The 25,937-nt window shown below is 36.1% G+C and overlaps 1 protein-coding gene across 4 annotated transcripts; it reads right to left on the bottom strand.

Moving 5' to 3' along the window:
* Positions 1-174: 174 nt before the first annotated feature.
* On the bottom strand, positions 175-25,178 carry LOC133798559 (RNA pseudouridine synthase 5). Of its 4 annotated transcripts, none has more exons than XM_062236909.1 (15): positions 24,928-25,178; positions 24,764-24,821; positions 24,455-24,482; positions 24,328-24,374; positions 15,981-16,043; positions 15,696-15,786; positions 15,383-15,548; positions 14,859-14,946; positions 14,669-14,753; positions 2,333-2,408; positions 2,070-2,137; positions 1,458-1,527; positions 1,048-1,126; positions 859-952; positions 175-533 (listed from the first exon to the last, which is right to left on the bottom strand). In XM_062236909.1, the coding sequence occupies exons 1-15, from the start codon at positions 25,037-25,039 to the stop codon at positions 459-461; spliced, it is 1,200 nt and encodes a 399-aa protein (XP_062092893.1). In that variant the 5' UTR covers positions 25,040-25,178; the 3' UTR covers positions 175-458. The 4 variants fall into 4 exon arrangements, with proteins under 4 accessions (XP_062092893.1, XP_062092892.1, XP_062092895.1 ...); XM_062236908.1 differs by having other exon boundaries at positions 14,669-14,765; positions 24,928-25,175; XM_062236911.1 differs by lacking the exon at positions 15,981-16,043 and having other exon boundaries at positions 24,928-25,175.
* Between the last annotated feature and the right edge of the window lie 759 nt (positions 25,179-25,937).

The raw sequence follows: 25,937 nt of genomic DNA, 5'->3' as shown, positions 1-25,937 counted from the left end.
CAGCCAAGTGGTTTCCTTGCGATGGTGATATAAAATGAAGTAGGTGGTCATTGCAATTGGGAAAAGTGAAGTAGCTTTGTCCGCAATCTTAGGATCTGGTGGTCGATTTCAATACAACTCCTTTTAGGACAGTCCAAAGTTGACAGCATGCTTCTGGCAATTTGAAAAAAAAAAGAGCTAAAACGAAAAACTTTATTTTAATTCGATTATAAAATAGCCAAAAGATTTAATAGTGGTATGATTCTTTTTTTTGTTTTGTTCTTTCTTAAAACTCCCTAATTGCAAGTCAAATTTATCTTACGAAATACACTAATCGTTTCAAATTGCGTTTGTATGGTTGCTATACTTTAAAGGCCCGAGGGGCAAAAGGAGCAATAAACAGAAAGTCTTGGCATTTCCATTAACAGACGATCTCTTTTCATGACAAATATGGAACCTTCTTGATAGTCTTCCATCTGCTATCTCATGCCTATCTCTTGCACTTCTTTCCGTGTCCGAAGGTTGGGTGGAAGAGGCGCTGAGATTATAATTAGCTGTGCCATTCCATTGAAAAAAAAACTTAAATCTTATGAAACCAAAATACAACGAGGCTTTATTTGTTTATTTAACTGAATAATTTAACAATATATTTATCAGGAGCAATCACTGAGAACCCCAAAGAAAAATGAGAAAATAGATAGAGAATAAAAGCAATAGGAGGAACCCAATTTTATTATTATTTAATTTTACCACTAATTGAGAGAAGTATAATTGAATCTATGTTTACATCTTCTATTGAGACAGAACATTTAATTACATATTTCAGTAATAGTAGTCTATACTAGCAGCAGTTAATTTTGAATGCTTAATCCTGCTTACCTCATTGGTTGTTATATGAGATAATGTAACTTGATGAGCGTGTAAGCTATAGCCACAGTCCCCAGGAACAGGTTTTGTAGGTCTCAGAAACCCTCTGCACACAAATATGATATAAAAAAAATAAATTAAACAGCGTTTTTCTGACAAGAAATTTCATCCATCATAGGCAAGGGAAAACCAAAAACACACCCATCTAGTGCGAAACTGTCATCCACATATTCAGAATCAGAGCACTGAGGTCCACCACCAACAACATAAAGAGGATCACCTAACAAAGAAAAAAAGTAATAAAGAATTCATGTCTAGAACTTATGTCTAGATGTAGCATAAAACATTTCTTGGGCTACTTCTAATCAGCATTACTCTCTAGAAGAGGTGTGCATCGCCTTATCACTTATTTATGATACATTCTGCAATGTTTTTAACAATTAACCAGCAAATCTTTATAAGCAATTGATGAAAAATATTATAAGTTTCTTTGAGCTACAGAGAAGATACTAATTATTAGGTTATATGCTGCAAACTTTAACATGGGGCAATTATGTTCGTGAGGTCGACTAAATAAAATACTTAAAACATGCACATCTAAAAAAGTTCACCTAGTAGAGGGTGTCCAATGAAAGCAAGATGGATGCGAATTTGGTGAGGTCTTCCTGACTGAATCTCAACCTGTTAGATATGTCAACAAACTAGGTACGAATGAGAAATTCATAACAATCCCAAAAAGTGGAAAGAAAATTTCTAGCAGGATTAAATTAATCATCATGCATATGGCGCAGAAAGGAAAGGAAATTTAAACAACACTTCTATTCATTTTTCTTTTTCCTCTCTCTCTCTCTCTCTCTCTCTCTCAAGGCTCTTCATTATCTTTTAACAAATGGAGACTTGTTATGATTGGGTCTTTATCACTCATTGCAGTCTCATTAGTAGATTTCTATAATTACAATTCATGTGGTTCACCAGTTTGACTATAATCTTATCTCGATCTTTACTCTATACTGTGGTATTTATAGACGTGAAGATTTTAGTTGCAGAAGTTATAGCCATCATATGAAGATTTTTAGTGGATTTTTGAAGATACAACTAAATTCAAGGAGAGTGAAGATGTATGAAAATCTGCCCAATATGATCCTACCAAATAAGTATTCACACGACACCTTTACAAACACAAGAAGTTAAAGCACATCATGAGTATGAACAATGTGTAGCACCTGGACCAACGTGCAATTTTTGTTTCTGTCTCTCTCTAGGACTTCAACTTTGCTAAGCGCTGGTTTTCCTGGATCAGTATAAAAATAATGGAAGAGAATAATTGGATGAAAACCCAAGCTTCATCTTGAGAGGCGTGAGAGAGCAAATATAAACTTTTATCAACAAAAAATTGTGTTTACTGAGTGTCTTTTCTAATCCAAATTTAGCAAACCAAGAACTTGTAGAAACAAAAAATACATCAGAAAGAAAGAAAATGAGAAACCTGAGGGAGAGGCAACATACAGCCCTTTTGCCACACCAGGATACTGCACAATTCCAATTGGCTGATTGACATTCACCTGAAGCAATTTTTTGATTAAACAAGCTACTAATAGAGAAGAATAGGAATTTTTGATTTTTTTTTCCGAATGAAACATACAACCTAATATATAGGAAAACAAACCACACAATATTGGTAAGTATATTCCATGATTCTACGGAGTAAATGCATAAAAAAAACTAATAGGCATGCTAGGAAGCTGTGGAAAATTAGTTTTGATAATCATTATTGATAGAGAATAAAATCTTTAAATAGGCACTGTACAAGGATAAACAAATCTGGTATTTAACACTAAATAATCTAGAGTAATTACAGATATTTTAGGGTGAATCAATTAGCCTAAAACTAAATATTCTAATTATAGTAACTTTCTAATAATTCAGCTTGGTTTCCTTATTGGTAAGATACTGAGTAAATGCCCAACTCGTTGAAACTTTTTGTCAATAGCCCTGTAGTCAGTAAGTCTGTTGTTGCTTGGTAGGAATATATACAATACATAGTTCCTTTCCATCAAATTTTTCTTTAATGAAGTGTCTATCCAGTTCAACATGCTTGGTTCTGTTGTGATGGATTGGGTTGTGTGCTATGTTGATTGTTGACTTGGTTTTGTTGTACAGCTTTAAAGGGTCGGTCCTTTGAAGTTTTAATTCTTCAAGTATGTGTTTGATCCAAATCAATTCGCATACTTCTTGAGCAAGAGCTCTGAGTTCTGATTCGACATTACTTCGGACTACCACTAGTTGCTTCTTACTCCTCCAAGTAACCAAGTTTCCCCATACTTCAGTACAATATCCAATTGTTGATTTTCTATCTTCAACTGACCCTACCCAATCTATATCTGTGAAGACCTCAACACTTCTTTCCTCGTTCTTTTTGAATAGCAATCCATTTCGTGATGTTTTCTTCAGATAGCGTAAAATTTTGTACACCACTTCCAAGTATTCTTCAAATGGAATGTGCATGTATTGGCTATCCAAGCTCACAACAAAAGCAATATCGGGCCTTGTGTGGGATAGGTAGATCAATTTTCCCACTAACCACTGGTACATTCCCTTGTCAATTGGCTTCTCTTTTGTTGGGTTATACTTGCCTTTTGGTTCAACGGGAGTTGTCAAAGGTTTACAACCACTCAATCCAAATCCATTGAGTAGATCTAGGACATATTTTCTTTGAGACACAACAATTCCTTGTTTTGTTCTTGAAACCTCCATGCCTAGAAAATAATTCATTGGTCCAAGATCTTTTACCTCGAATTCTTGGGCTAGCTAGCCTTGTCTTTCTTGCTCTCCATAATCATCACCGATGAGTATCATGTCATCAACATAGTTAATGAGGGTAGTTACCTTACCCTCTTGTGAGTGTTTAAACAAGGTGTGATTCGATTGAGCAATTTTAAGAAAATTTATAATATATAATCTTAAATTTTATATCAAAAAAGAAAAAATTCACACAAAATTGAAGACACAACACAAAACTCTATTTAATTGAGAATATTATAATAAAACTCTCAATCAAAAGACTACAAACTTTTATATATATATATATATGACTTTTGTCAAATTAATTTTACATTCTCGATGATCTTTTAAGCTTGAGGGTTATGGGTATTTATAATAACCCATTCATTATATAAGCCATCCACTTTTACCAACATGCACATTTTACATCCACACATTTTATTTACTAAATTAGGCATATACCAAAATTAGATTTTGTTTTAATTTATGAGCTAATATTGATTCTTAACACTCTCCCTCAATGTTAGCTCTCATCTTCTTAGCAGTGGCAAATTGATTACGAAACATTTCAACCTTGCTAGTAGTTAAATTCTTCGTGAACAAATCGGCAGAACAAATCGGCAACTTGATCACTTGTGGTGATCTGTCTCATTTCAATCTCCTCTTGCAAAACCTTTTCTCTGATAAAGTGGTAGTGCACTTCAATATGCTTAGTTCTTGCATGAAAGACCGGATTCTCTGCAAACAAATTGTCGATTGATTGTCATAATGGTACTGCATAATCTACTTCTTGATGTATATCATTCAATAGTTTTAACAACCATGTACTTTCTTGAGCTGCCATTGCTGCCGCTCGATATTCATCCTTCGTGGTTAATAATGATACTGTTGGCCGTCTCTTGCTACACCAAGAAATTGTTCCACAACCAAGCTTGAACACATACCCAATTGTTGATCTCCTAGTGTCTTGATCTCCTGCATAGTCGGCTTAACAATAACCGACTAATTTGCAGTCTTTACCTTTCTCGTACAAAAAACCATCGTCAATTGTGCTTTTCACATATCTCAGAGTATTCATCGGACTGCTTCCAAATGAGGCTTCTTTGGACTTTGCATGTACCGACTCATCACACCAACTGCATAAGAAATATCTGGATGAGACAAGATTAAGTAGATTAGACTACTTACCAATTGTCGGTACATTGTGGATTTTCCAAATCTTTTCTTTCATGTGCACACATTTTGGAATTTGGCTCCATTGGTGTTGAAATTGGCTTGTATTCGAGCATTCCAAACCTTTACAACAAATCTTTGGAATATTTTTGTTGACAAATAAATATTCCTTCTCGCGAACGATCAATCTCTAAGCCAAGAAAGTGTTTGAGTTGACCAAATTCCTTCATTTGGAAACGTACTGATAAATTCTCCTTTGTTTGGAAAATTTCTGCCGCATCATCACCAGTTAGGATTAAATCATCCACATACACTAGCATGATTGCTAATTTTCCTCCAACGACTTTCACAAACAAACTGGAGTCTGTAAGTGTTATTGAATAACCACTTTGTGTTAGGAATTTAGCAAATTTACCATACCACGCTTTGGGTGCTTGTTTCAACCCAGTGTGCTTTTCGCAACTTACACATATAGTCACGATGATCTTGACTCTAAAAACCCATTGGTTGAATCATGTAGATCTCTCGATCTAGCTCTCCATGAAAAAAGTATTTTTCACATCCATTTGCCATAAATTCTTGTCTTTGTTGGCTGCAAGTGCAAGTAAGACTCGCATAGTTGTAAGTTTTGCTACTGGACTAAATGTTTCATCATAGTCTAGTCCATATTGTTAAGAAAAACCACAAGCTACCAATCGTGCCTTGTATCTTTCGATTGAGCCATCTGGACGACGCTTTATCTTATTAACCCATTTACAGGACATGGGTTTCACATCTCTTGGTTTTGGCATCAGATCCCAAGTCTGGTTTTGCTCAAGTGCTCCAATCTCTTCTTTCATTGTTGTCATCCACTCAAAACTTTGTGATGCTTCCTCAAATGTCTCAAATTCTGTGATACTTATTTCTTCAACTATAGTTGCATTGTCATATTTGGGATTAGGCCTTCGTGTTCTTGTTGACCTTCGTAGTTGAGATTGCGGAGATGAATCTTCTATTTCACTAAGCCCGCCTTCTCCTCTTTGTTGGTGATATACACTAGTTTGCCAAGAATTCTAAGTCACTATTTGTTCAACATAACTTCCATTTAAATATTTTGATTCATCTCAACTTGGTTGAAGATGAGCAATATGCTCCCCATCTTTTGATGTAGCTTGTCTTCAAAATCTCAAGTCATGTAACACCTTCTCTGAGGACCACCAAGAAGATGCTTCATCAAACACCACATTTCGTGAAGTGTAGCATCTATTACTTATTGGATCACAACATTTCCATCCCTTTCTTTGGCTATCGTATGCCACAAAGATACATCTAATAGCTTTCTTGTCAAACTTGTTCCGTAAATGATCAGGAACAAATACATAACAAACACAACCAAATAACTAACTGTAGGTTTTAATATTCCATAGTTTCTCAAAGGGTGAAATAAATTCTAAGCTCTGTTGAGGAAGTTTGTTGATCACAACGACTGCATCAACAACGGCTATAGTCCTCATTGCTTCAGCCCAAAACTTTCTCGGTACATTCTTTGCATGTAGCATACTACGACAAATTTCTGCAAGATGCGTATTCTTCCTTTCGGCTACACCATTTTGCTATGGTGTATTGGCACAAGTGTATTGATGACGTATGTGAGATTTTTTCAAGTATTGAGAGAACTCGTTTGAACTATATTCTCCCCCATTATCTTAGCGCAAGCAACGAATCTTCTTTTCAATTAGTTCTTCAACTGTCTCTCTGAACTCTTTAAACTTTGAGAATGTGTTAGATTTTTCTTTCATGAAGAAAATCCACACATATCTTGAGAAGACATCAATGAAATTCACCATGTATTGCATATTGAAATTGATTGTCATTTTGTCTGTGAGAAAATTCAGCAAGGTTTGATTTCTACTGGGTATGTGAAGATAGGAGAACAATTAGGGGATCTCTTCACAAAAGCGTTGAATGGGGTTCGAGTTGATTATCTTTGTAACAAGCTGGGCATGATTAATATTTATGCTCCAGCTTAAGGGGGAGTGTTACAACATGTATATTGTAGAATTATGTAAATATCTTGTATTTATTTGGTATCAATTCTTTAAGAAAAACGAATTATCTTATTTCCTAATATATTGTATATTCCTGATTTTTAGGAGATTAGTTGACCTAGGTTAATTGTATAGCTTAGCCTATAGTTTTCTGATGTAATCTGCTTATTAATAGGCAATTCTCTTTGATGAATAAAATATCAATTATTGAAAAATCTACATGGTATCAGAGCAGGGGTGGTTTTAATCGCAATATTTTTTTTTTCCTTCTCTTTCTTTTCTTCCCTAATCGCACCAACCTCTTTCCACTCATTCTTTCTCTAAATCGTACCAGCCCTTCTCCTTTGTTCATCTTTTCACGCATCACTTTCACCATGGCTACTGGAAAAGAAAGCCTAAACTCAGATGCATCCTCCTATCCATCAACCCTCTCTAATCCACATGCATCAATCAGTTCTTCATCTCACAGTAATGACGTTGTTTCTTTGGTCACCAACCACAAGTTCAATGGTCATAATTATCTTCAATGGTCACAATCTGTAATGATGTATATTGGTGGAAAGGGGAAGGAGGAATATCTCACAAGGGAGATTGAGACTCCAAAATCAGATGATCCAAAGTATAAAACTTGGAAAACAGATAATAACATGATCAAATCTTGGCTGGTTAGTTCAATGAATAATGATATAGGAGAAAACTTTTTTTTATATTCGACAGCCAAGGAACTTTGGGACGCTGTCAAAGATTCTTATTCTCATTCTGATAATACATCAGAATTATTTGAGATTGAAGCCGCTCTTTACGATCTCCGCCAAGAAGATACTACAGTCACACAATATTTTAACACTCTTGCTCGTTTTTGGCATCAATTGGACCTATTTGAAACCTATTCTTGGAAGTGTACAGATGATACTACTCTATACCGGAGTATTGTAGAGAAAAGGAGAACTTTCAAATTTCTTCATGGTCTCAATAAGGAACTTGATGCGGTCAGGAGTAGGATCATGAGTATCAAGCCACTTCCGACAGTCAAAGAAGCATTCTCCGAGGTTCAACATGAAGAAAGCAGAAAGAAGGTCATGATGGGCACTTCTCCTCTTCCATCTACTCAAGAGTCATCTACTCTTGCTACAAGAGGACAGCAGAAGGGTCGACCATGGTGTGATCACTGTCGTAAACCTGGGCATTTCAAAGAAACATGCTGGAAACTTCATGGAAAACCTGCTGATTGGAAGCCGAAATCATGGAAAGACAGAGAGTCACGGGAATGTCGCTGCCATTTTAAATACTGCTGCTGCTGAAGGAAAAGGGGACACATCTGATTCATCACCGTTCACTAAAGCACAGTTAGAGGCCTTCAGAAACTCCTAAGTCAGTCACACATCGCTGCAAAGCCGAATACTACACCTGGTACAGGGCTGTTGGCCATGAAAGGTAACCATTCAGTAGCTTTTATTGTCAATAAAAGAACTACTAACCCTTGGATTCTTGATTCGGGAGCATCAGATCATATGACAGGAGATGCAAATATTTTTTATGAATTTCACACAAGTCCAGAGCATCATACAGTGAAAATTGCAGATGGCACATCCTCTAAGGTTGAGGGTTCTGGTTCAGTCAACATAAATCAGAACCTAACTCTCACTTCTGTTCTCTATGTGCCTAAACTGGATTGTAATTTACTGTCTATTAGTAAATTTACTCGTGACCTAAACTGTGTGACTAAGTTTTACTCAAATTTGTGTGTGTTTCAGGAATTGGATTCGGGGAAGATGATTGGCAGTGGTAAGATGTGTTCTGGGCTCTATATCCTACAAGATGACACTCCATCCATTAGAACAGCTCAGAAATTCAGTTTGTTTTCTTTAAATAATCAGTCTATTTCAAATATAGTGATATTATGTTGTGGCACTATCGTCTTGGTCATCCGAATTTTCTATATTTGTCAAAAATGTTTCCCTCCTTATTTATTAATAAAAATCCAAACTCTTTTTGTTGTGAAATCTGTCAATTTGCGAAACACACTCGAAATACCTATTCTAGAATACCATATAAATCTTCCAAACCTTTTTCATTGATCCATAGTGATGTGTGGGGTCCCTCACGTGTAAACAATATAACTGGACAAAAATGGTTTGTATCTTTTATCGATGATCATACTAGATTAACTTGGGTGTTTCTCATAAAATCAAAATCAGAAGTAAGTGAAATTTTTAAAAAATTTCATTCTATGATTCAAACTCAGTTTCTTACTAAAATTCAAATCCTCAAGACCGACAATGCCAAAGATTTCTTCAATTCTATTCTCGGTCCTTACCTCACACAACAAGGTATTCTACACTTAAGTTCTTGTGTTGATACTCCTCAACAAAATGGGGTTGCTGAACGGAAAAATAGACATTTCTTAGTTGCTCGCTCTCTCATGTTTTCTACTCAAGTTCCCAAATATTTCTGGGGAGAAGCGGTTCTTACAGCCACCTATTTAATCAACCGAATGCCATCTCGAGTTCTCAACTTTCAAACTCCATGTCACACAGTTTTGCAATCATTCCCTCATACGAAATTCATTAGTCTTCTTAATCCTAAGATCTTTGGCTGCACATCCTTTGTTCATCTTCATTCTCAAAATCGTAGTAAGCTAGACCCTAAATCTATCAAATGTATTTTTCTTGGTTATTCCTCTCATCAAAAGGGTTATAAATGTTATTCGCCTATAACTCAGAAAATGTATAACACTATGGATGTCACATTTTTTGAAATTCATGCTTACTACAAATCTGAGATTCATGGGGAGAATGCAGGTGAATCTCATCTTTGGGACACTATTCCGAGTATTAATAATACTTCATCTCCGAGTATTCACCATGAGGATTTTTCCAACTCTCAAGTCATAGAACATCAAGTTTCATCTTCCCCTAAATCCTTAGGTTCCCAAATCATTGAAAACTCTCTATGTCCATCCATGGCTCTTGCACCTTGTCAAGAACCAGAAATTCGTGTCTATATGAGAAGAAAAAAATCCGGTAAAGATATAGAGCACACAACACATCTAGAGGACCACCATGCATCGGAACCGGATCCTCATTCTCCAGAAACTCATTCAGGTTTAAGTAATTCTAACCATGATAATGTTGTTCAAATAAATGATAATTTAGATTTGCCGATTGCATTGAGAAAGGGAGTTCGTGCATGTACAGAACATCCTATTGGCAATTTTGTATCTTACAAAACATTATCACCATCCTATCAGGCGTTTGTCTTTGTTATTGATAATATACAGATTCCTCACACAATTCAAGAGGCCCCTACACCAACTTGATGTGAAAAATGCATTCCTGAACGGTGACCTTGAAGAAGAAGTTTATATGGACATTCTGCCGGGCTTCGAGAACTCTTCCAATCAGGACAAAGTGTGCAAACTCAAGAAATCTTTGTATGGTCTTAAACAATCTCCACGAGCAGGGTTTGGCAGATTCACTAGAGCAATCATTCAGAATGGGTATACTCAATGTCAAGCAGATCACACTTTGTTTGTTAGATTCTCGTCAGATAAAAGGATAGCTATCCTAATTGTCTATGTGGATGACATAATACTTCCAGGTGACTACAAGGAGGAGATGGAGAGATTGAAAGATTTCTTATCTAAGGAATTCGAGATTAAAGATCTTGGGTATCTTAGATATTTTCTTGGCATGGAAATTGCTCGATCAAGACATGGCATATTTGTTTCTCAACGTAAGTACGTTCTAGACTTACTGAAGGAAACACGAATGCTTGGATGCAAACCTGCCTCAACCCCAATGGGCTCCAACAAGAAAGTGGGTTCATGAAAAAACATGACACCTGTAGACAGGGGGAGATATCAAAGGTTAGTTGGACGCCTGATGTACCTATCTCATACTAGACCTGACATTGGTTTTTCAGTTAGTGTTGTCAGTCAATACATGAACAATCCTACTGAAGAACACATGGAAGATGTTACTAGAATCTTAAGATACCTCAAGATGAATCCTGGGAAAGGTCTTCTATTCAAGAAAAGTGATAGCAGAGAGATCAAAGTCTACACTGATGCAGACTGGGCAGGAAACGTAACAGACAGGAGTACTTCAAGATACTGTTCTTATGTTTGGGGTAATCTAGTGACTTGGAAAAGTAAGAAACAATCAGTGGTTTCCAGAAGTTCAGCTGAAGCAGAATTTAGAGCTCTTGCTCTAGGTGTTTGTGAAGGGATTTGGCTAAAAAGATTATTGAGTGAACTAAGACTATTTGCAGGCGAGTCCATAAAAATGCTTTGCGATAATCAGGCTGCTATTAGTATTGCTAAAAATCTTGTTCATCATGACAGGACAAAACATATTGAGATAGATCGACACTTCATCATTGAGAAGATTGAGAGTGCCACAGTTCAAACTATCTATACTCCATCAAGACTTCAAACAGCCGATGTTCTTACCAAAGCCCTTCCTAGAATTGTCTTTGATGAATTAGTGTGCAAGCTGGGAATGTTTGATACACATAACCCTACTTGAGGGGGAGTGTAGAATTATGTAAATATCTTGTATTTATTTGGTATCAATTCTTTAAGGAAAATGAATTATTTTATTTCCTAATATATTGTATATTCCTGATTTTTAGGAGATTAGTTGACCTAGGTTAATTGTATAGCTTAGCCTATAGTTTTCTGATGTAATCTGCCTATTAATAGGCAATTCTCTTTGATGAATAAAATATCAATTATTCAAAAATCTACATATATAGTTGTCAATTAGTTATCAATTAGATTAATTGTAGAGATCCTACTTGACATAGTTTCCTAAGTTAGCTATACTAGTTTGTATATAAATATGTATCATTTTTCAATGAAAAGTAAGAGAATAGAATTCTTTTCACCTCAGATAACAACTAGGGAGTGCTTAGACACATTTTGGGATTGTGCGGTAGGTATCCTTCCTGCCTATGTTAACAAAGTGCAGACAATTTCTGCCTTGACATTCTTTTAGTCCGGTTCAAGTCCGTGACCTTCAGTCCAGTTCAAGTCCGTGACCTCCAGTCCAGTTCAAGTCCGTGACATTTGGCTATGGGTTCAGCATGTTGGTAAAACCTAGAAGTCTCGATGAGCCAGTGTAACTTTGGTTACACTCTTGATAGTATTTATGCCCAAGGTAGCACGATGGTTACCCTAGTTTGGGATTTAGGGCAGGGTTATTAGTGTTGAGAGCTAGGTCTCCACAATTGTTTGTTTCAAGGAGGCCCCTAAACGCCCCGACTTTATTGGCAACTCCCGAGTTGGCATCTAAGACTTTTGTTTATGAATATTGGTCCTATATATATTTACTTGCTCAGAGATTTTCTGCGTGCAGGGTTGATTTGACCATTCCTAGTTATCGGGCATAGCCATAAGTTTGCCAAGACGCTTAGGCGTTCTTGAATGGTGTGTATAGGGTCCGAATTTATCCGGAACCCTAATTCTGTAAGTGGTTTGATTTCCAGTCGATGACTTGGTTATTGACCCCTGCCTGCTTTTATGATTTCCTGTTGTAAGGTTGAACTTACAAAGCGTTTTCGCTTACCTAGTTGTTTCATGATGTGGGTAAGTGCAAAGGCAAAGTGGATTAGCGAGCGTTGGAGTCTGCTAGCGGGAGTGTACACGTGCCCCAACCTTTGGGGAATGTTTAGAGAAAATATCTTTTGGGGCTAACACTGTTTTATTAGTTATGTTTAAACTATTTATGCTCACTTAAAATGTTTGAGAACAGTTGTAACTGGTAAAGTGTGCACCCACAACTTTTTCTTTTTAAATATTTTTTTAAGTAAATTTTTGGGACATGTGTATAATGAAAATGTTATTCTCCACATTGTTTTTAGTCTTGTATTTTTTGGTCTTTACAAGAACCATCAACAATCTTGATTTTTTGAGTACTTGGACAAGGAGTGCATGTGGTTTACTGATGGGACTTACCCATACATGTGATCCGAGGCCCACGAATCCACAATCCAGGTAGAGTTTTGAACATTGAAGGCAGCGGAGGTACTTGGATGTGATTATCTATATCAATTATGTACCTACTAATCAACAGTTAGCTGACATACTAACAAAAGGATTGACAGAGCAAGTATTTGATTTCTTATTAGACAAGTTTGGAGTCGTCAATATCTACAATCAAACTTGAGGGGGAGTGTAGACAGATATATTAAGGAAATCAAATAAGAATAAAATCAAAATGATTTGATAACAACTGTAGGGTTTGTGTATACTTACCTTCCTTATTTATAGGATTTTAGATTAATCTGTATTTATGTTTTTTATTAAATGTACACTATTCTATCATAATAATATACAAGAATTGCATTTCCCATAATAGTTTATACCTATAAGTAGCCATGGCAGATGCTTCAATAACAAAGGCTTGGGGTCCCATCATGACCTTATTCCTATGATCATCGCAACATACCTCATAACAAGCCTCTTTAATACTTGGGAAGGGTTTGGTACCCATAATTCTTCCACGAACTTCATCTAGATTTTTATTTAGTCCGTGAAGAAACTTTAATGTCTTTCTCCTCTCCATGAGCTTCCCATAAAGTGTTGTATCCTCCAAATACTTCCATGGATGAATCTCAAAATAGTCAAGTTGTTGCCAATAACGAGTGAGGGTGTTTAAATATTAAGTGACCAATCCTTGAACTTTAGATCTCATTATTGCGGAACGAGAATTTCATCAATGAGATACTTGTCCTTACATTTCCCACAAACAAATATCACAATCAATTAAGACCATTGAAGGCCGTTGTCGTCATTAAAATTATGACCAATGACCATAGAGAGGCTCTTAGATCCTCCATGAAGATGAATAGGAATTGCTTCCTAAGCAAAGGCGACCTCAGAGTCGAAGCTTTCAATTTTGGCATCCATATCGTATCATTTAGAAAGAGGATGAATGATATTCATAGGAATCTATCTCTAATACTATGTGAGTTTTGGAGAAGAATAGGAATTATCCTCTTAGTTTTTTAATGAAAGACACCTAATATATAGAAAAACAAACTACACAATAACGGGAAGTAAATATCTAATTCTAAGGAGTAAATGCATATAAATAAAATAGCACAAAATGAGGAAAATATCCTCCACTAAACTAGGAAAGTCAACCGAGATTTTGTGTAACAAACCTATGTATTTGAAACAAATCAATTAAAAATACCTTACGCAAATTTCAAAATATTTCCATAGTTTTTATGAATATGGACTAGTTTCCATGAAAGAACTTTAATCTTAGTTACTAATAAGTAAAACAAGAGCCCGGGCTGGTGCATGTTGAGCAAACAGCATGAGGAAACAATAGATCACTTGTTCCTTCATAGCAAGTTCTCTTTGCAAGTGTGGCTTAACCTACTTAAGAAATTTAGTTTGTGTTGAAGTGTAACCATTACTGCACAGGCATGCCGTTCCTTTACTTGAAAGGAGGCAAAACTAGACAAATCCTTTGAGTTACAGCAGTAAAAGCTATTTTCTAGGCTCTGTGGATGGAAAGAAAGAATCTTTAAAGATGTAGAAAGAAATGTTGACTGCATTTGGGATAAGATTAGACATTGGATAGCCATTTGGTTACATAATGTTAGTATTTCAAAAGTGCCTCATTCTCTGACTGTCAGTTTCTTAGTAATGACTTGCAATTTCTGTTTCTCAGTTTGTATTTTGGCAACAGCTTTTAGTGGGTGGTTGCTTCCGCTCATTAATACCCATTATGTTTAATACAAGTCTGGGAGTTTGTTTCAAAAAACAAAATACAGAATCATAGGGTGCAGTGGAGGGAAGATGTGCTAATGCATATGATCATTACCTTGTTCTCACAAACTATCCCAGTTACCAGGGCCCGATATATCTTTAAGATTTTCCTCACTGTACCGAGCTCCGAACTTGTTTTACTGTATTCAATACTTCAACAAAAATTGAATTCAAAATTTCAATTGTAATACAAAATCGAAAGGCAAAAGAAAATTATTATTAACTAACAAGTTACTTTCTCTGACCTGCTGCCACCAATATGGGAGGTTCCATCAGCAAAATATGCTGCAAGCTGAGTCTTGGCAAGCTTTGTCTTTGCACATAGTAATAATCCTAGAACCAGATCAAGTTAGCAAGCAAAAAGGAAATATTATAACTGGAAACTGAGACTCATATCAAATACGGAGCACCTAAAGATAGTATACAAGCTAGAATCATCAACCATATTAAATATAATTATTTCACCAAATTCCTCCTCAGCAATAGTTGAGTTTTTTTAATTATTCTCACACATTGTAAAAAAAATAACAGTGAAAATATGAATACTTCAATTCTATTTTCACTTCCCAACATTCCCGTGCATATCAACTAAAGTGATAACTTTACTGGCATAATGGCATTGGTTTTTAGTTTGTTTGACTCACATATTTAAATGGAAAATGAGTTGCAGGCATCTCATATGGACTCCCTTTCCTATCTACTCAAGCTAGCACATTGATCAAATGAAGAATTACATCATTCTGTTTGGCAGATAAGCTTATTAACAGACCTGATGTGCCCCTTCCAAGTCGATGGACAGGAGTAGGATGCGGTTCATGGCACATTAGAGAAGGGCTCAGCTTAGTGGCCCGCCAAAGGAGCTGTGTTAGAACTGTGCGTTGCTGAAAAAGACCTCCTGGTAATACTTGCAGCCCAGATGGCTTATTTAGAGCTATCTGTATAGATAATCGTTGCTTAGTTCAAACAGAAACATAAACAAAAACCGCAAAGACAAAAACCATATAAATATATTTTGAGATAAAATCTACTGAAAATGAAATGTCACAACCATACATACTATCACTCCAAGAATATCAACATACCATATCATCATCTTCATAAATGATCTCAAGCCAATGTGGGGCATCAGGCTCCTTCCATGGAAGTCTATGATAGACCAGTTCTGAACCAATTCTAAATTTTTTTATTACATTAGAAACACCATAAAATTCTCCTAACTACATTTCAGTTTACTAGGATGACAATGGGATATTATCTACAAGTACCATTTTCCTAAGATTAGCTCAACACAAAGTTCTCAGTCAAAGATTCCAAAACAAATCAAGAAAGTAACCCAAAGAATAATTGGACTGAGCATATTCACATACTCAACTAGACACAAATCCTCTGTCCGATTTCTCTGTCTTTTTGTCCATCTAATAAATTGCTCACTAAATGATAAAATAAATAATTGTTATAAAATGATGATGTAGCAATGTACAATTGAATAGACAGACAAAGAATGAGACAATAAAATTGTACAGTTGATCTTTCTACAACTATTTGATAAATCTCTATAATGATTAAATGAGGAGAAGGCAGTAAGCATTGATTGTGGTAATTGGAGAGCTCAAAACTCCAGCGTCTTTCATTTGCCACCAATAAAAGAAATAACTACTTATTAAAAATGACAATATATACACTCATGTAAAATATATATATATATATATACTGAATTTTCATTTTAAACTAATTGTCATTTTTTAACTAACGGGACATTGAAAGGACATAAGGACATGAGATTTGAATTCACTAAGAAATATTATTAAATCAGATGAATTTCACTCCAAACATTTATATAACATCTAATAACCACCACCGTCAACAAGCCTCTTGTTTAACGCACCATTTAATACACCTCTTTCTCTTCACTTATTAATACATCTTATCTATTCTACAAACAACACATCAATCAATTTATCTTTTACCTTTCAATCACTCATCTTTTTTGTCAACATTGCTAATTAGTTAAGTGAGGGACACTCAAAACAAACACTAATCCTGAAGAGCTACACCCAAATGATGTCATTATCTTTTACCATTACCATATTAAAGTGGTACTATATTATCTAACGTTGTTATTTTTTGGGGTTTTATTATTATTATTTTTTGTAATGTTTCGAGTCAACAATGATCCTTGCACAGGATTTGGTATAAATTTTGAATATCTCTAGCATTACTCAAATCTATTACACATCATACCTCCAAAACCGTTAACCTATGCACAAACCTATCTCCTGCGTAAGTCATCGCCTTTCATCCCCTAAAAGCTAAAACACATCATTGGCCAAAACCCATCAATTCACGCACAAATTTATCTCCTATATAACAGCATAAGCCCCTAACTTACTCAAAACCTAGCTACACTATTATACCCTAATATGCTAATATAATCTTTAATATTTGCAAGAAAAGGTCTTCGAAAAACTAAACATCAAGAGCCATAGGAATTTAACTTGGACTTCTATTAAGTTACATAGAACTAGTTAGGATTTGTTAGTCCATTATATCTTTATATTTGGTATATTTATCTATCTAATATATTAGGAATAAGATTTTTCCTTCTTCCAGTTCTTTGTTTTCTAACATGGTATCAGGCCATACCAAAGATCAAGATTCCAAACCAAGATTTATTTTCTACAAACCCTTCCTTCTTCTTCCATGGCTAGACCACGAACAAGAAGCTCCACCACAAACACTGTTCCGCACAACTCTAAATCGCCCCATGATCCTTCTCCGCTCATCGTCGAAAATGGTGCTCCATCTCAACCTAGAAGCCCTGTCGCACCTGAGAGACCATCACTACAACGACCAAGCGAACATGGTGGCGCATCAACCTCAAATCGATTCCAAGTTTATGCCTCGTCTGATTGACCTGCCCAAGAAGACAACAACCCATCTTTCTTAGGCTTTGGAGACCACCTCGGACTCATTCTTGTTTCCCCTCCTCTCAATGAAAAGAATTTCCAACGATGGAGGCGTGACTTCAAAATTTCAATTGGGGCAAAGAATAAAGAAGTGTTCCTCAATGATAATCTTCCTTCAACCAGCTCCAACCGACCCTTTTTTCCATTCATGGCACCGCTGCAATCAGATGGTGATGTCTTGGCTCTTGTATTCGCTCTCCCCCGAAATCAAGAGCAGCATAATGTTCCTCGACACTGCCGTGGCTATGTGGTCTGAACTCAATAACCGATTTGATCAAGGCAATGGACCTAGCGTTTTTGAGCTTCAAGAAACCCTAATTTCTCCGCATCAAGGAGTTGATGCTGTTACTTGTTATTTTGCAAAGCTCAAGTCCATATGGGATGAGATCAATGAACTCTAATGAAATATAGGAAGGAAAAAATAGAGACGATTGATTGTGATGAAAACTAGATAATTTTATTCATCGAGATCATTGATTTATATAGGCTATACAAGAATAAAAAACATAAAGGCAGAATATACACAATTAACCAAAAATATTCTAAGTGTAGAATATCAATCTAGGCGTATGACTAGCTGTATAGCTAATTCTTAGGGATTAGTTTCCTAATATATTGATATTTTATATTAGTCAAATTTGTGTATCATATAGGTCCTAATTTACAGCAGACATTTTAGGCTATATGTACTAGATACTTTGTATATATGTATGTACTCATCTTACGATAAATATAAGAAGCAGTTTTTCCAAAATATAGAAAGCTTCATGGTATCAGAGCATTAGGCTCTATAACCCTATCCTTTCCCTCTCAAACAGCCGCCCTTAGCCTTCCTTCTCAATTTCTAAAATCATCCCTTCATGGCAGAATCTGAACAAACATCCAGGGACTCATCTACAACTAATTCCTCTCCCAATGTTCCTACAATCTCTTGGCTAACTCCAGCCAACACTGAAAGTAATCTCATCCCCATCACCACTCAAACTAAATGGCCACAACTATCTTCAATGGTCACAGTCAATGATGATGTTCATAAGCGCGGAAGAAGTAAAGATGAATATCTTACTGGAGGCATCCCAAAACCAGATTCAAAAAGTGCAGAACACAAGACCTGGAGGGCAGAAAATAATCTGATCATGTCATGGTTAATTAGTTCCATGACAACTAAGATAGGAGAAATTTTTTTGTTGTACACCACAGAAAACGATATATGGGAAGCAGTACGAGAAACATTCTCTAGCAGCGAGAACATAGCCGAACTATTTCATGTGGAGAGCACCCTCCAGGATCTTTGTCAATGTGAGAATTCTGTGACAACCTATTTCACGACTCTTACTCGCTATTGGCAGCAGCTTGATTTATTTGAGACACATGATTGGAAGTGTACTGAAGATCGTGCATATTTCAAAAAGATTGTGGAGAAAAAACAAGTCCTCAAATTCTTGAAGGGACTCGACAAGTCTCTTGATGAAGTAAGAGGCAGAATCCTTGGAACCAAACCTCTACCTAGTTTGCGAGAGGCCTTCTCTGAGGTACGTAGAGAGGACAGTGAAAAAAGGGTTATGTTGGGGCAATCTCATCCTAACCCATACTCTGAAATTCCAGCCTTTGTAGCAATCAAAGAAGACCTACCAGATTCAGGAGCTTTTGCTACTCGAAATAATTCCCAAAGTATCTATGATAATCGAGGCAGAAAAGGCTGCCCTTGGTGTGATCATTGTTGAAGACGTGGGCATTTGAAGGAAACTTGTTGGAAGTTGCATGGAAAGTCCGCAGATTGGAAGCTAAATCGAGACCGCGAGGCAAAAGGACATGCTGCCTTTTCTGAAGCATCTCAACATGGTAATCCTGCACCTTTCAGCAAGGAACAATTAAAACTTCTTCAGCAACTCATACAAAAGGCCAATAATCCCACACAAAGCTCCAACAGTTCGGCACTACATGCAGCTAAATCCTCCTCCTCGTCTTGGATTGTTGACTCGGGGGCATTCGATCACATGACAGGTGACAGATCACTTTTTACAACTTATTCATCTTGTACCAACCATCAAACAGTGTGTATTGCCAATGGTACACAAGCCAAAGTGATTGGAACAGGAACCATCTGTCTCTCAAATAATCTCACTCTCAAATCTGTGTTATTTGTGCCTGAATTTGATTGTAATCTTATATCTGTTAGTAAATTGAATTGTGACTTAAACTGTGCAACTAAGTTCCTTCCTAAATCTTGTATTTTCCAGGACCTGACCAGGGAGGACGATTGGCAATGCTGATTTTTGTGCAGGCCTTTATGTTCTAGATGTCAACACTCCTTCAAACCACTCTGTCAGTTACCAGTGTCAATTGAGTCATAGTCTCAAGTCTGCTTGTGTAGAAAATATTGTTTTTTATTTTCTGTTATTATTTTAATTAATTCGGTATCCCTCAAGAATGGGAAACCAATCTGTACACAATATATTTTTTTCTTTTTTGGAGGATTTTAGGTTGATTTAGTACCATTGTAATTACTCTAGAATATTTGGTATTTAATACCAAATTAGTCTATAGTTTGTAAAGTGCCTATTTAAATGGCAGTGCTCTCAAAGAAATAAGATATCAGAATATATTTTCCACATGGTATTAGAGCCAATACCCTCACCCTAAGGAATCACAATTTTTTTTTCTCCCTCAGAAATCATAGCCTACCCTCAGAGATTGTAGCCTTTTTTTTTTCTCTTCAATATCGCTGCCTTCTCTTCTTCCTCATGGCCACCTTACCTGATCCCACCATCTCTGATGATACCACAACCGACTCCACCATCAACAAGGGCTCTTCTAATGCCTCTCCTTCATTTGATCACCAAAACTCTCTCCAAATTACCATCCACAAATTGAATGGTCAGAATTTCTTGCAATGGTCCCAATCCGTGAAGATGTTGTGCGTGATCGCGGACGCTTGGGGTATTTGACTAGTTCTATTGCTGCTCCTGAACCTACCGATCCATCTTATGACAAATGGGAGTCCGAGAATTCTCTTATCATGGCGTGGTTGATCAACTCAATGGAGGTGGATATTGGTAAGACTTATTTGTTTCTTTCTACTGCTCAAGAAATATGGGAAACTGTCTAGGAAGCTTTCTCAGATTTGGAGAATTTTGCTCAAGTTTTTGAACTCAAATCTCGGCTTCGGGACCAGCGACAAAACTCTCTTACGGTAACTCAATATTATGGTGTTCTTTATAATCTTTGGCAAGAGATTGATCTATTTTATGTTCCTGAATGGAAATGTTCTGCTAATGCCTCATTTTATCAAAAAATGCTTGATCGAGAGAGACTTTGATTTTCTCCATGGACTTAACCGAGACCTTGATGAGGTACGTGGTCGTCTCTTGGGAAAAAAATCCTCTTCCCACCATTCGTGAAGCTTTTGCAGAGGTTCGTAGGGAGGAGAGTTGCAAAAGAATCATGATGGGTTCCCCTCTTGCTGCTGAAACTGAGCAATCTGCTCTTGCTGCCCGACGTCCTAATAATGGTGATGATTCTCGAGGGACTTGCCGTGATCGTCCCTGGTGTACTCACTGCAGTAAGGTTGGTCATACCAAGGAGACATGTTGGAAGATTCATGGGAAACCTGCTGATTGGAAACCTCGATCATCTAATCGTAACAATTCTGACAGCCAAGCCTTGACAGCAGCCACGGTTAGGGCATCCACGGTTAGGGCATCCTTCTATGTCAATTGATAGACAAATCAATAAAGAGATTCAATTTTCAGATTCCATTCCTTATCTTAAGCATTGTCATATTTGTCATTTAGCTAAACAAAAGAAACTACCAGTTATATCTCACAACAATTTTTTAATAAATTCCTTTGACTTAATACACCTTGATATTTGGGGACCTTTCCATCAAATTAGCATTAAGGATATAAATATTTCTTAACCATTGTTGATGATTGTACAAGATTTACTTGGATATTCTTCCACAAATCTAAATCTGGTGTCAGTGGCATTATTCCTCAATTTTATGCTTTTATTAACACTCAATATGCTATTGACATTAAGGCTATTAGGTCTGACAATGCAAAAGAACTTAACCTCACCTCTTTTTATGCTAGTAAATGAATACTTACTTACCATTCTTGTGTTGACACTCCTCAACAAAACTCTGTTGTGGAGAGAAAACACCAACATATTTTAAATATTGCACGTGCATTATCATTTCAATCAGCTCTACCTTTACTTTATTGGAGTTTTTTTGGTAAGAACTGCATTTTATTTGATAAATCGCATCCCTTCTAAGGTGCTGAAAAATAAGACTCCTTTTAAGCTCTTACATAGAAAAATGCCTAACCATTTAAAATCTTATGGTTGTTTAGCATATGCTTCAACTTTAGTTGGTCAAAGGCACAAATTCATACCTCGTTCAAAAGCTTGTGTGTTCATTGGATATCTCGAAGGCATACACCCTTCTTAACCTTCAATCAAATAAAATTTTCCATTCTTGTGATGTTCAATTCCATGAGAACATATTCTCTCTACTCATCTTTAATTGAAACTATGTTTACTGATATATTACCTCAATATGTTTCTATTGTAGGACAACATCATAATCCCATTCCAGACACAAGCCATTCACCTATTCAGCCATCATCATCCCCAACACAAACTATCCTTACCAAAGTTGGTCGTGTAATCACTAAACCTGCACACTTACAAGACTATATTTGCACTACACTGCTGCCACTTCTTCTACAACTCATCCCATAGCCAACCATCTCCCCTATTCCAAATGCACACCTTCATTTCGAGCTGTCATATTAGCTACAGTAACCCAATACTTGCACTCAAGCCTCTCAACACTTGGTCTAGCAAACAGCCATGCAACAAGAATTAAAAAGCCCTTGAGGATAATCACACTTGGGATATAGTCTCCTTACCTAATGGTGCTCATGCCGTAGGTAACAAATGGATTTACAAAATAAAATATAATCTCAATGGCACCATAGATTGGTACAAAACCCGATTAGTTGCAAAAGAATATACTCAAATTCCAGGAATTAATTATTTCCATACTTATGCTCCTGTTGCTTAGCTAACTACTTTTAAATTAATGCTTGCCCTTGTAGCCACTAATAATTGGTTTGTCCATAAAATGGACATCAATAACGCTTTTCTCTGTGGCAGCCTAGATGAGGTTATCTACATGAAGCTTCCACAAGAATATTCTACTAAGGGGGAGCAGCCACCAAAAGCTGTTTGCAAACTTCAAGTCTTTATGGACTCAAACAAGCATCACGGCAGTGGTATTCCAAACTTAGCCATACTTTGATCCAAGATGGTTTCACACAATCCCATTCGGACCACACTTATGTTGATGACATAATTATAACAAGCAACAATGAAGATGCTATCAAAGCATTTAAAATTAAATTAGACAACACTTCAAATTAAAGGACCTTGGTCAAATTCGTTTTTTCTTGGCCTTGAGATTGGCTAAAACAAAAATGGCATTTCATTGTCACAAAAACCTTTCACTCTTCAATTGTTGTCTGATATAGGATATCTAGGATCAAAAGCAGCTTCTACTCCAATGGAACCAAATGTCAAGTTCAGCAAAGATTCCGGGGATCCCATATCTAATCCCACCGCTTAGAGAAGCTTGATTGGGAAGTTGATATATCTTACAATTACTCGTCCTATCATCAACTATGTTGTCAACCATCTCAATCAATTCCTTGCTGACCCAAGACAACCACATCTCAATGCTGCCTTCCGCATTCTCCAATATCTTAAAGCAACGCCAGGATAAGGACTTTTTTATTCATCTTCACAACTTTCAGCTTTCTGCTTTTGCAGATGCTGATTGGGGCAGTTGCATTGATACAAGAAGATCTATTTCTGGTTCATGTGTTTTCTTAGGAGACTCATTGATATCTTGGAAGTCAAAGAAACAAACCACTGTCTCGCGCTCCCCTGTTGAAGCTGAGTATAGAGCCATGGCCAATATTACTTGTGAGATAACATGGCTGCTTGCTCTCCTCAAAGATTTCCAAATTGCTCACAACACTCCTGCCTTGTTATTCTGTGACAATAAGGCTGCAATACACATTTCTGAAAACCCAGTGTTTCATGAGCGCACAAAACATGCCGACATCGATTGCCACATAGTTCGAGAAAAAGTCCAAAGTGGAATGCTAAAAGATGATCCATGTCAATTCCAGCAACAACTTGACCTCTTAACTAAAGCACTATTTCCTACTGTATATCACAACCTTTTATCCAAGATGGGTGTCAAAAACTTATACACTCCATCTTGAGAAGGGAGTATTAAGTTACACAAAATTAGTAAGGATTTGTTAGTCGGTTATACCTTTGTTTAGTATATTTATCTTTCCTCTTGCTATAAAAAACAAAACACGTAGTCATTTTGTTACATATAGAACTAATATCAGGAATAAGATTTTTCCTTCTTCCAGTTCTCTGTTTTCTAACAACTACACATAAAATCACAGAAAAGGTTTAATGCATAAAATATTGGATTACTCACCCTATGTTATTATCATTGTCCTGCTAATCTTGTTTCTTTCTTGATTTTACTTCATCTATTTCAGCAGAATCGTTATGTTTTACCTGTGTTGATGGTCTTATATTATATCATTATTTGTTTGTATATTACATATACGATAAGTTCTGTCCGAACCCCAAAACGAACAAACACAAGAACAATTGTGAGATAAGGCAGCAGAGTCATTTTTTTCAAACAAAAAACCTGAGGGTTGTGCTGGGATCTCTAACAACTCCACCATCAATTGTTATCTGCAGATTAAAGGAGCTGAGAATTACCTTAAATGCGCATTTAAACTGTAAAGCTTTTTCGAATTTTTCGATTATCGAACCTGTCCATTCTGAATTCGCTGCAACCAGCTGTTTGTTATTAGTAATTAATTAGTTCAACATAAAAACAAAGAAAATGCACAAAAAAAAAAGTCATGTATAAGTTTTGAAGTTAATTTTTCTAATTATGTTTGAGAAGAAAAAAAAAAGAAAGAAAACTTTTTTGGGTTATCATAATATTTTGACAAAAGAGTTTTCATATATTTTGTTATTGTCTTCTACACTAAATTTTTTTTGACGAGCCAAATAGATCATATTTTCTGAGCAACCAAACAGACAGCCTGTATGAATCGGAAACTGTGAAGACTTACCCTTGAAGTGGAGCAGAATTCTTGTATTTTTTAGAGTAGAACTGGATCACTGTCAACTCTGTAAATTAAACAAGCAAGAGACACAAAATTCACTTTCCTTCCCTTTTCATCTACATTTCTCAACAACTAAACAAATATATAAATATATAAAAACCAAACAATACCTGAATCAGAGGCTCGAACGACATCCTTGTAAAACAAGCCGTCGTTAAGATCGGGCCAAGGTAAACCGAATGTTACTGTTAGAGCACGAGCTTCTTGCGAAGGGTTAGACATCGAGCCGCTCTGGAAAAGGCCGTTCGGAAGAATCTAAAACGGAGAAAAGTCTCCCTCTTTTGTTCTTTCAAAAAATTGTTGGATTAACATCGGCACTAATACATATGTATTAATGTTAATGTATGATGATATGGTTTTGTCAAAAAAAAAAAAAGTGTGATCATACATATGGCAAGGTTGATACAAATAAAGTGAGCATTATCTAAATACTTTGTCAAACATATTAATGTCTATATTGGTATTTAAAATAAATGTGTAAGGTCAAATTATAAATCTAAAAGGGAAATTTCATGTTTTATGTATTATAACTTAGTGAAATATTTTAATATGCTAACATAAGTTATTATCCAAATATATAATAATTTTAATTTATTTTAAGCAAAAATACCTCTAACATTCAAACACTCATTTTCTCTCTCAGTCCAAATTTTTTCTCTCTCATTCTAATCTTGTAGATCTCGAAAAAATACCAAAATTTAAAAATAAAATCATCTGAAACGGACATTTGAGTGAAAAAATATGAACATTTAAAGTTTTGGTCAAATTTCAGTGCAAACATCGAAAAAGCATCGTTTTGGCCAAAAATTAAGTTTCCATGATTACAGTGCAAAAATATCGATTTTGCATCGAAAAAGCATCGTTTTAGCCAAAAAAACACAAGTTTTCATGATTGCATCGCAAAAGCATCGAAACACCATCGATTTTGCATCGAAAAAACATCGTTTTTGCCAAAAAAATAAGTTTTCATGATTGCATCGCAAGAGCATCGAAACACCATCGATACCAATGCTCTTGCGATTGATGGTGTTTCAATTCTCTTGCGATGCAATCATGAAAACTTGATTTTTTTGGCAAAACGATGTTTTTTCGATGCAAAATCGATGGTGTTTCGATTCTC

The sequence above is a fragment of the Humulus lupulus genome, chromosome 8 (assembly GCF_963169125.1).
Source record: "Humulus lupulus chromosome 8, drHumLupu1.1, whole genome shotgun sequence".
Lineage (NCBI taxonomy): Eukaryota > Viridiplantae > Streptophyta > Magnoliopsida > Rosales > Cannabaceae > Humulus > Humulus lupulus.
Note: the sequence above shows the minus strand (reverse complement) of the source record. Positions and strands in the feature narration are given on the sequence as shown.

What these genes read in the sequence shown, in the direction of transcription:
- LOC133798559 (XM_062236908.1), bottom strand. Translation starts at nt 25,039, where the DNA reads ATGTCTAACCCTTCGCAAGAAGCTCGTGCTCTAACAGTAACATTCGGT. An exon ending in TCCCATATTGGTGGCAGCAG is followed by an intron (nt 14,766 to 14,858) that starts GTCAGAGAAAGT and finishes TTTTTGTTGAAG; the next exon opens with TATTGAATACAGTAAAACAA. An exon ending in CATTGGACACCCTCTACTAG is followed by an intron (nt 1,127 to 1,457) that starts GTGAACTTTTTT and finishes TTTCTTTGTTAG; the next exon opens with GTGATCCTCTTTATGTTGTT.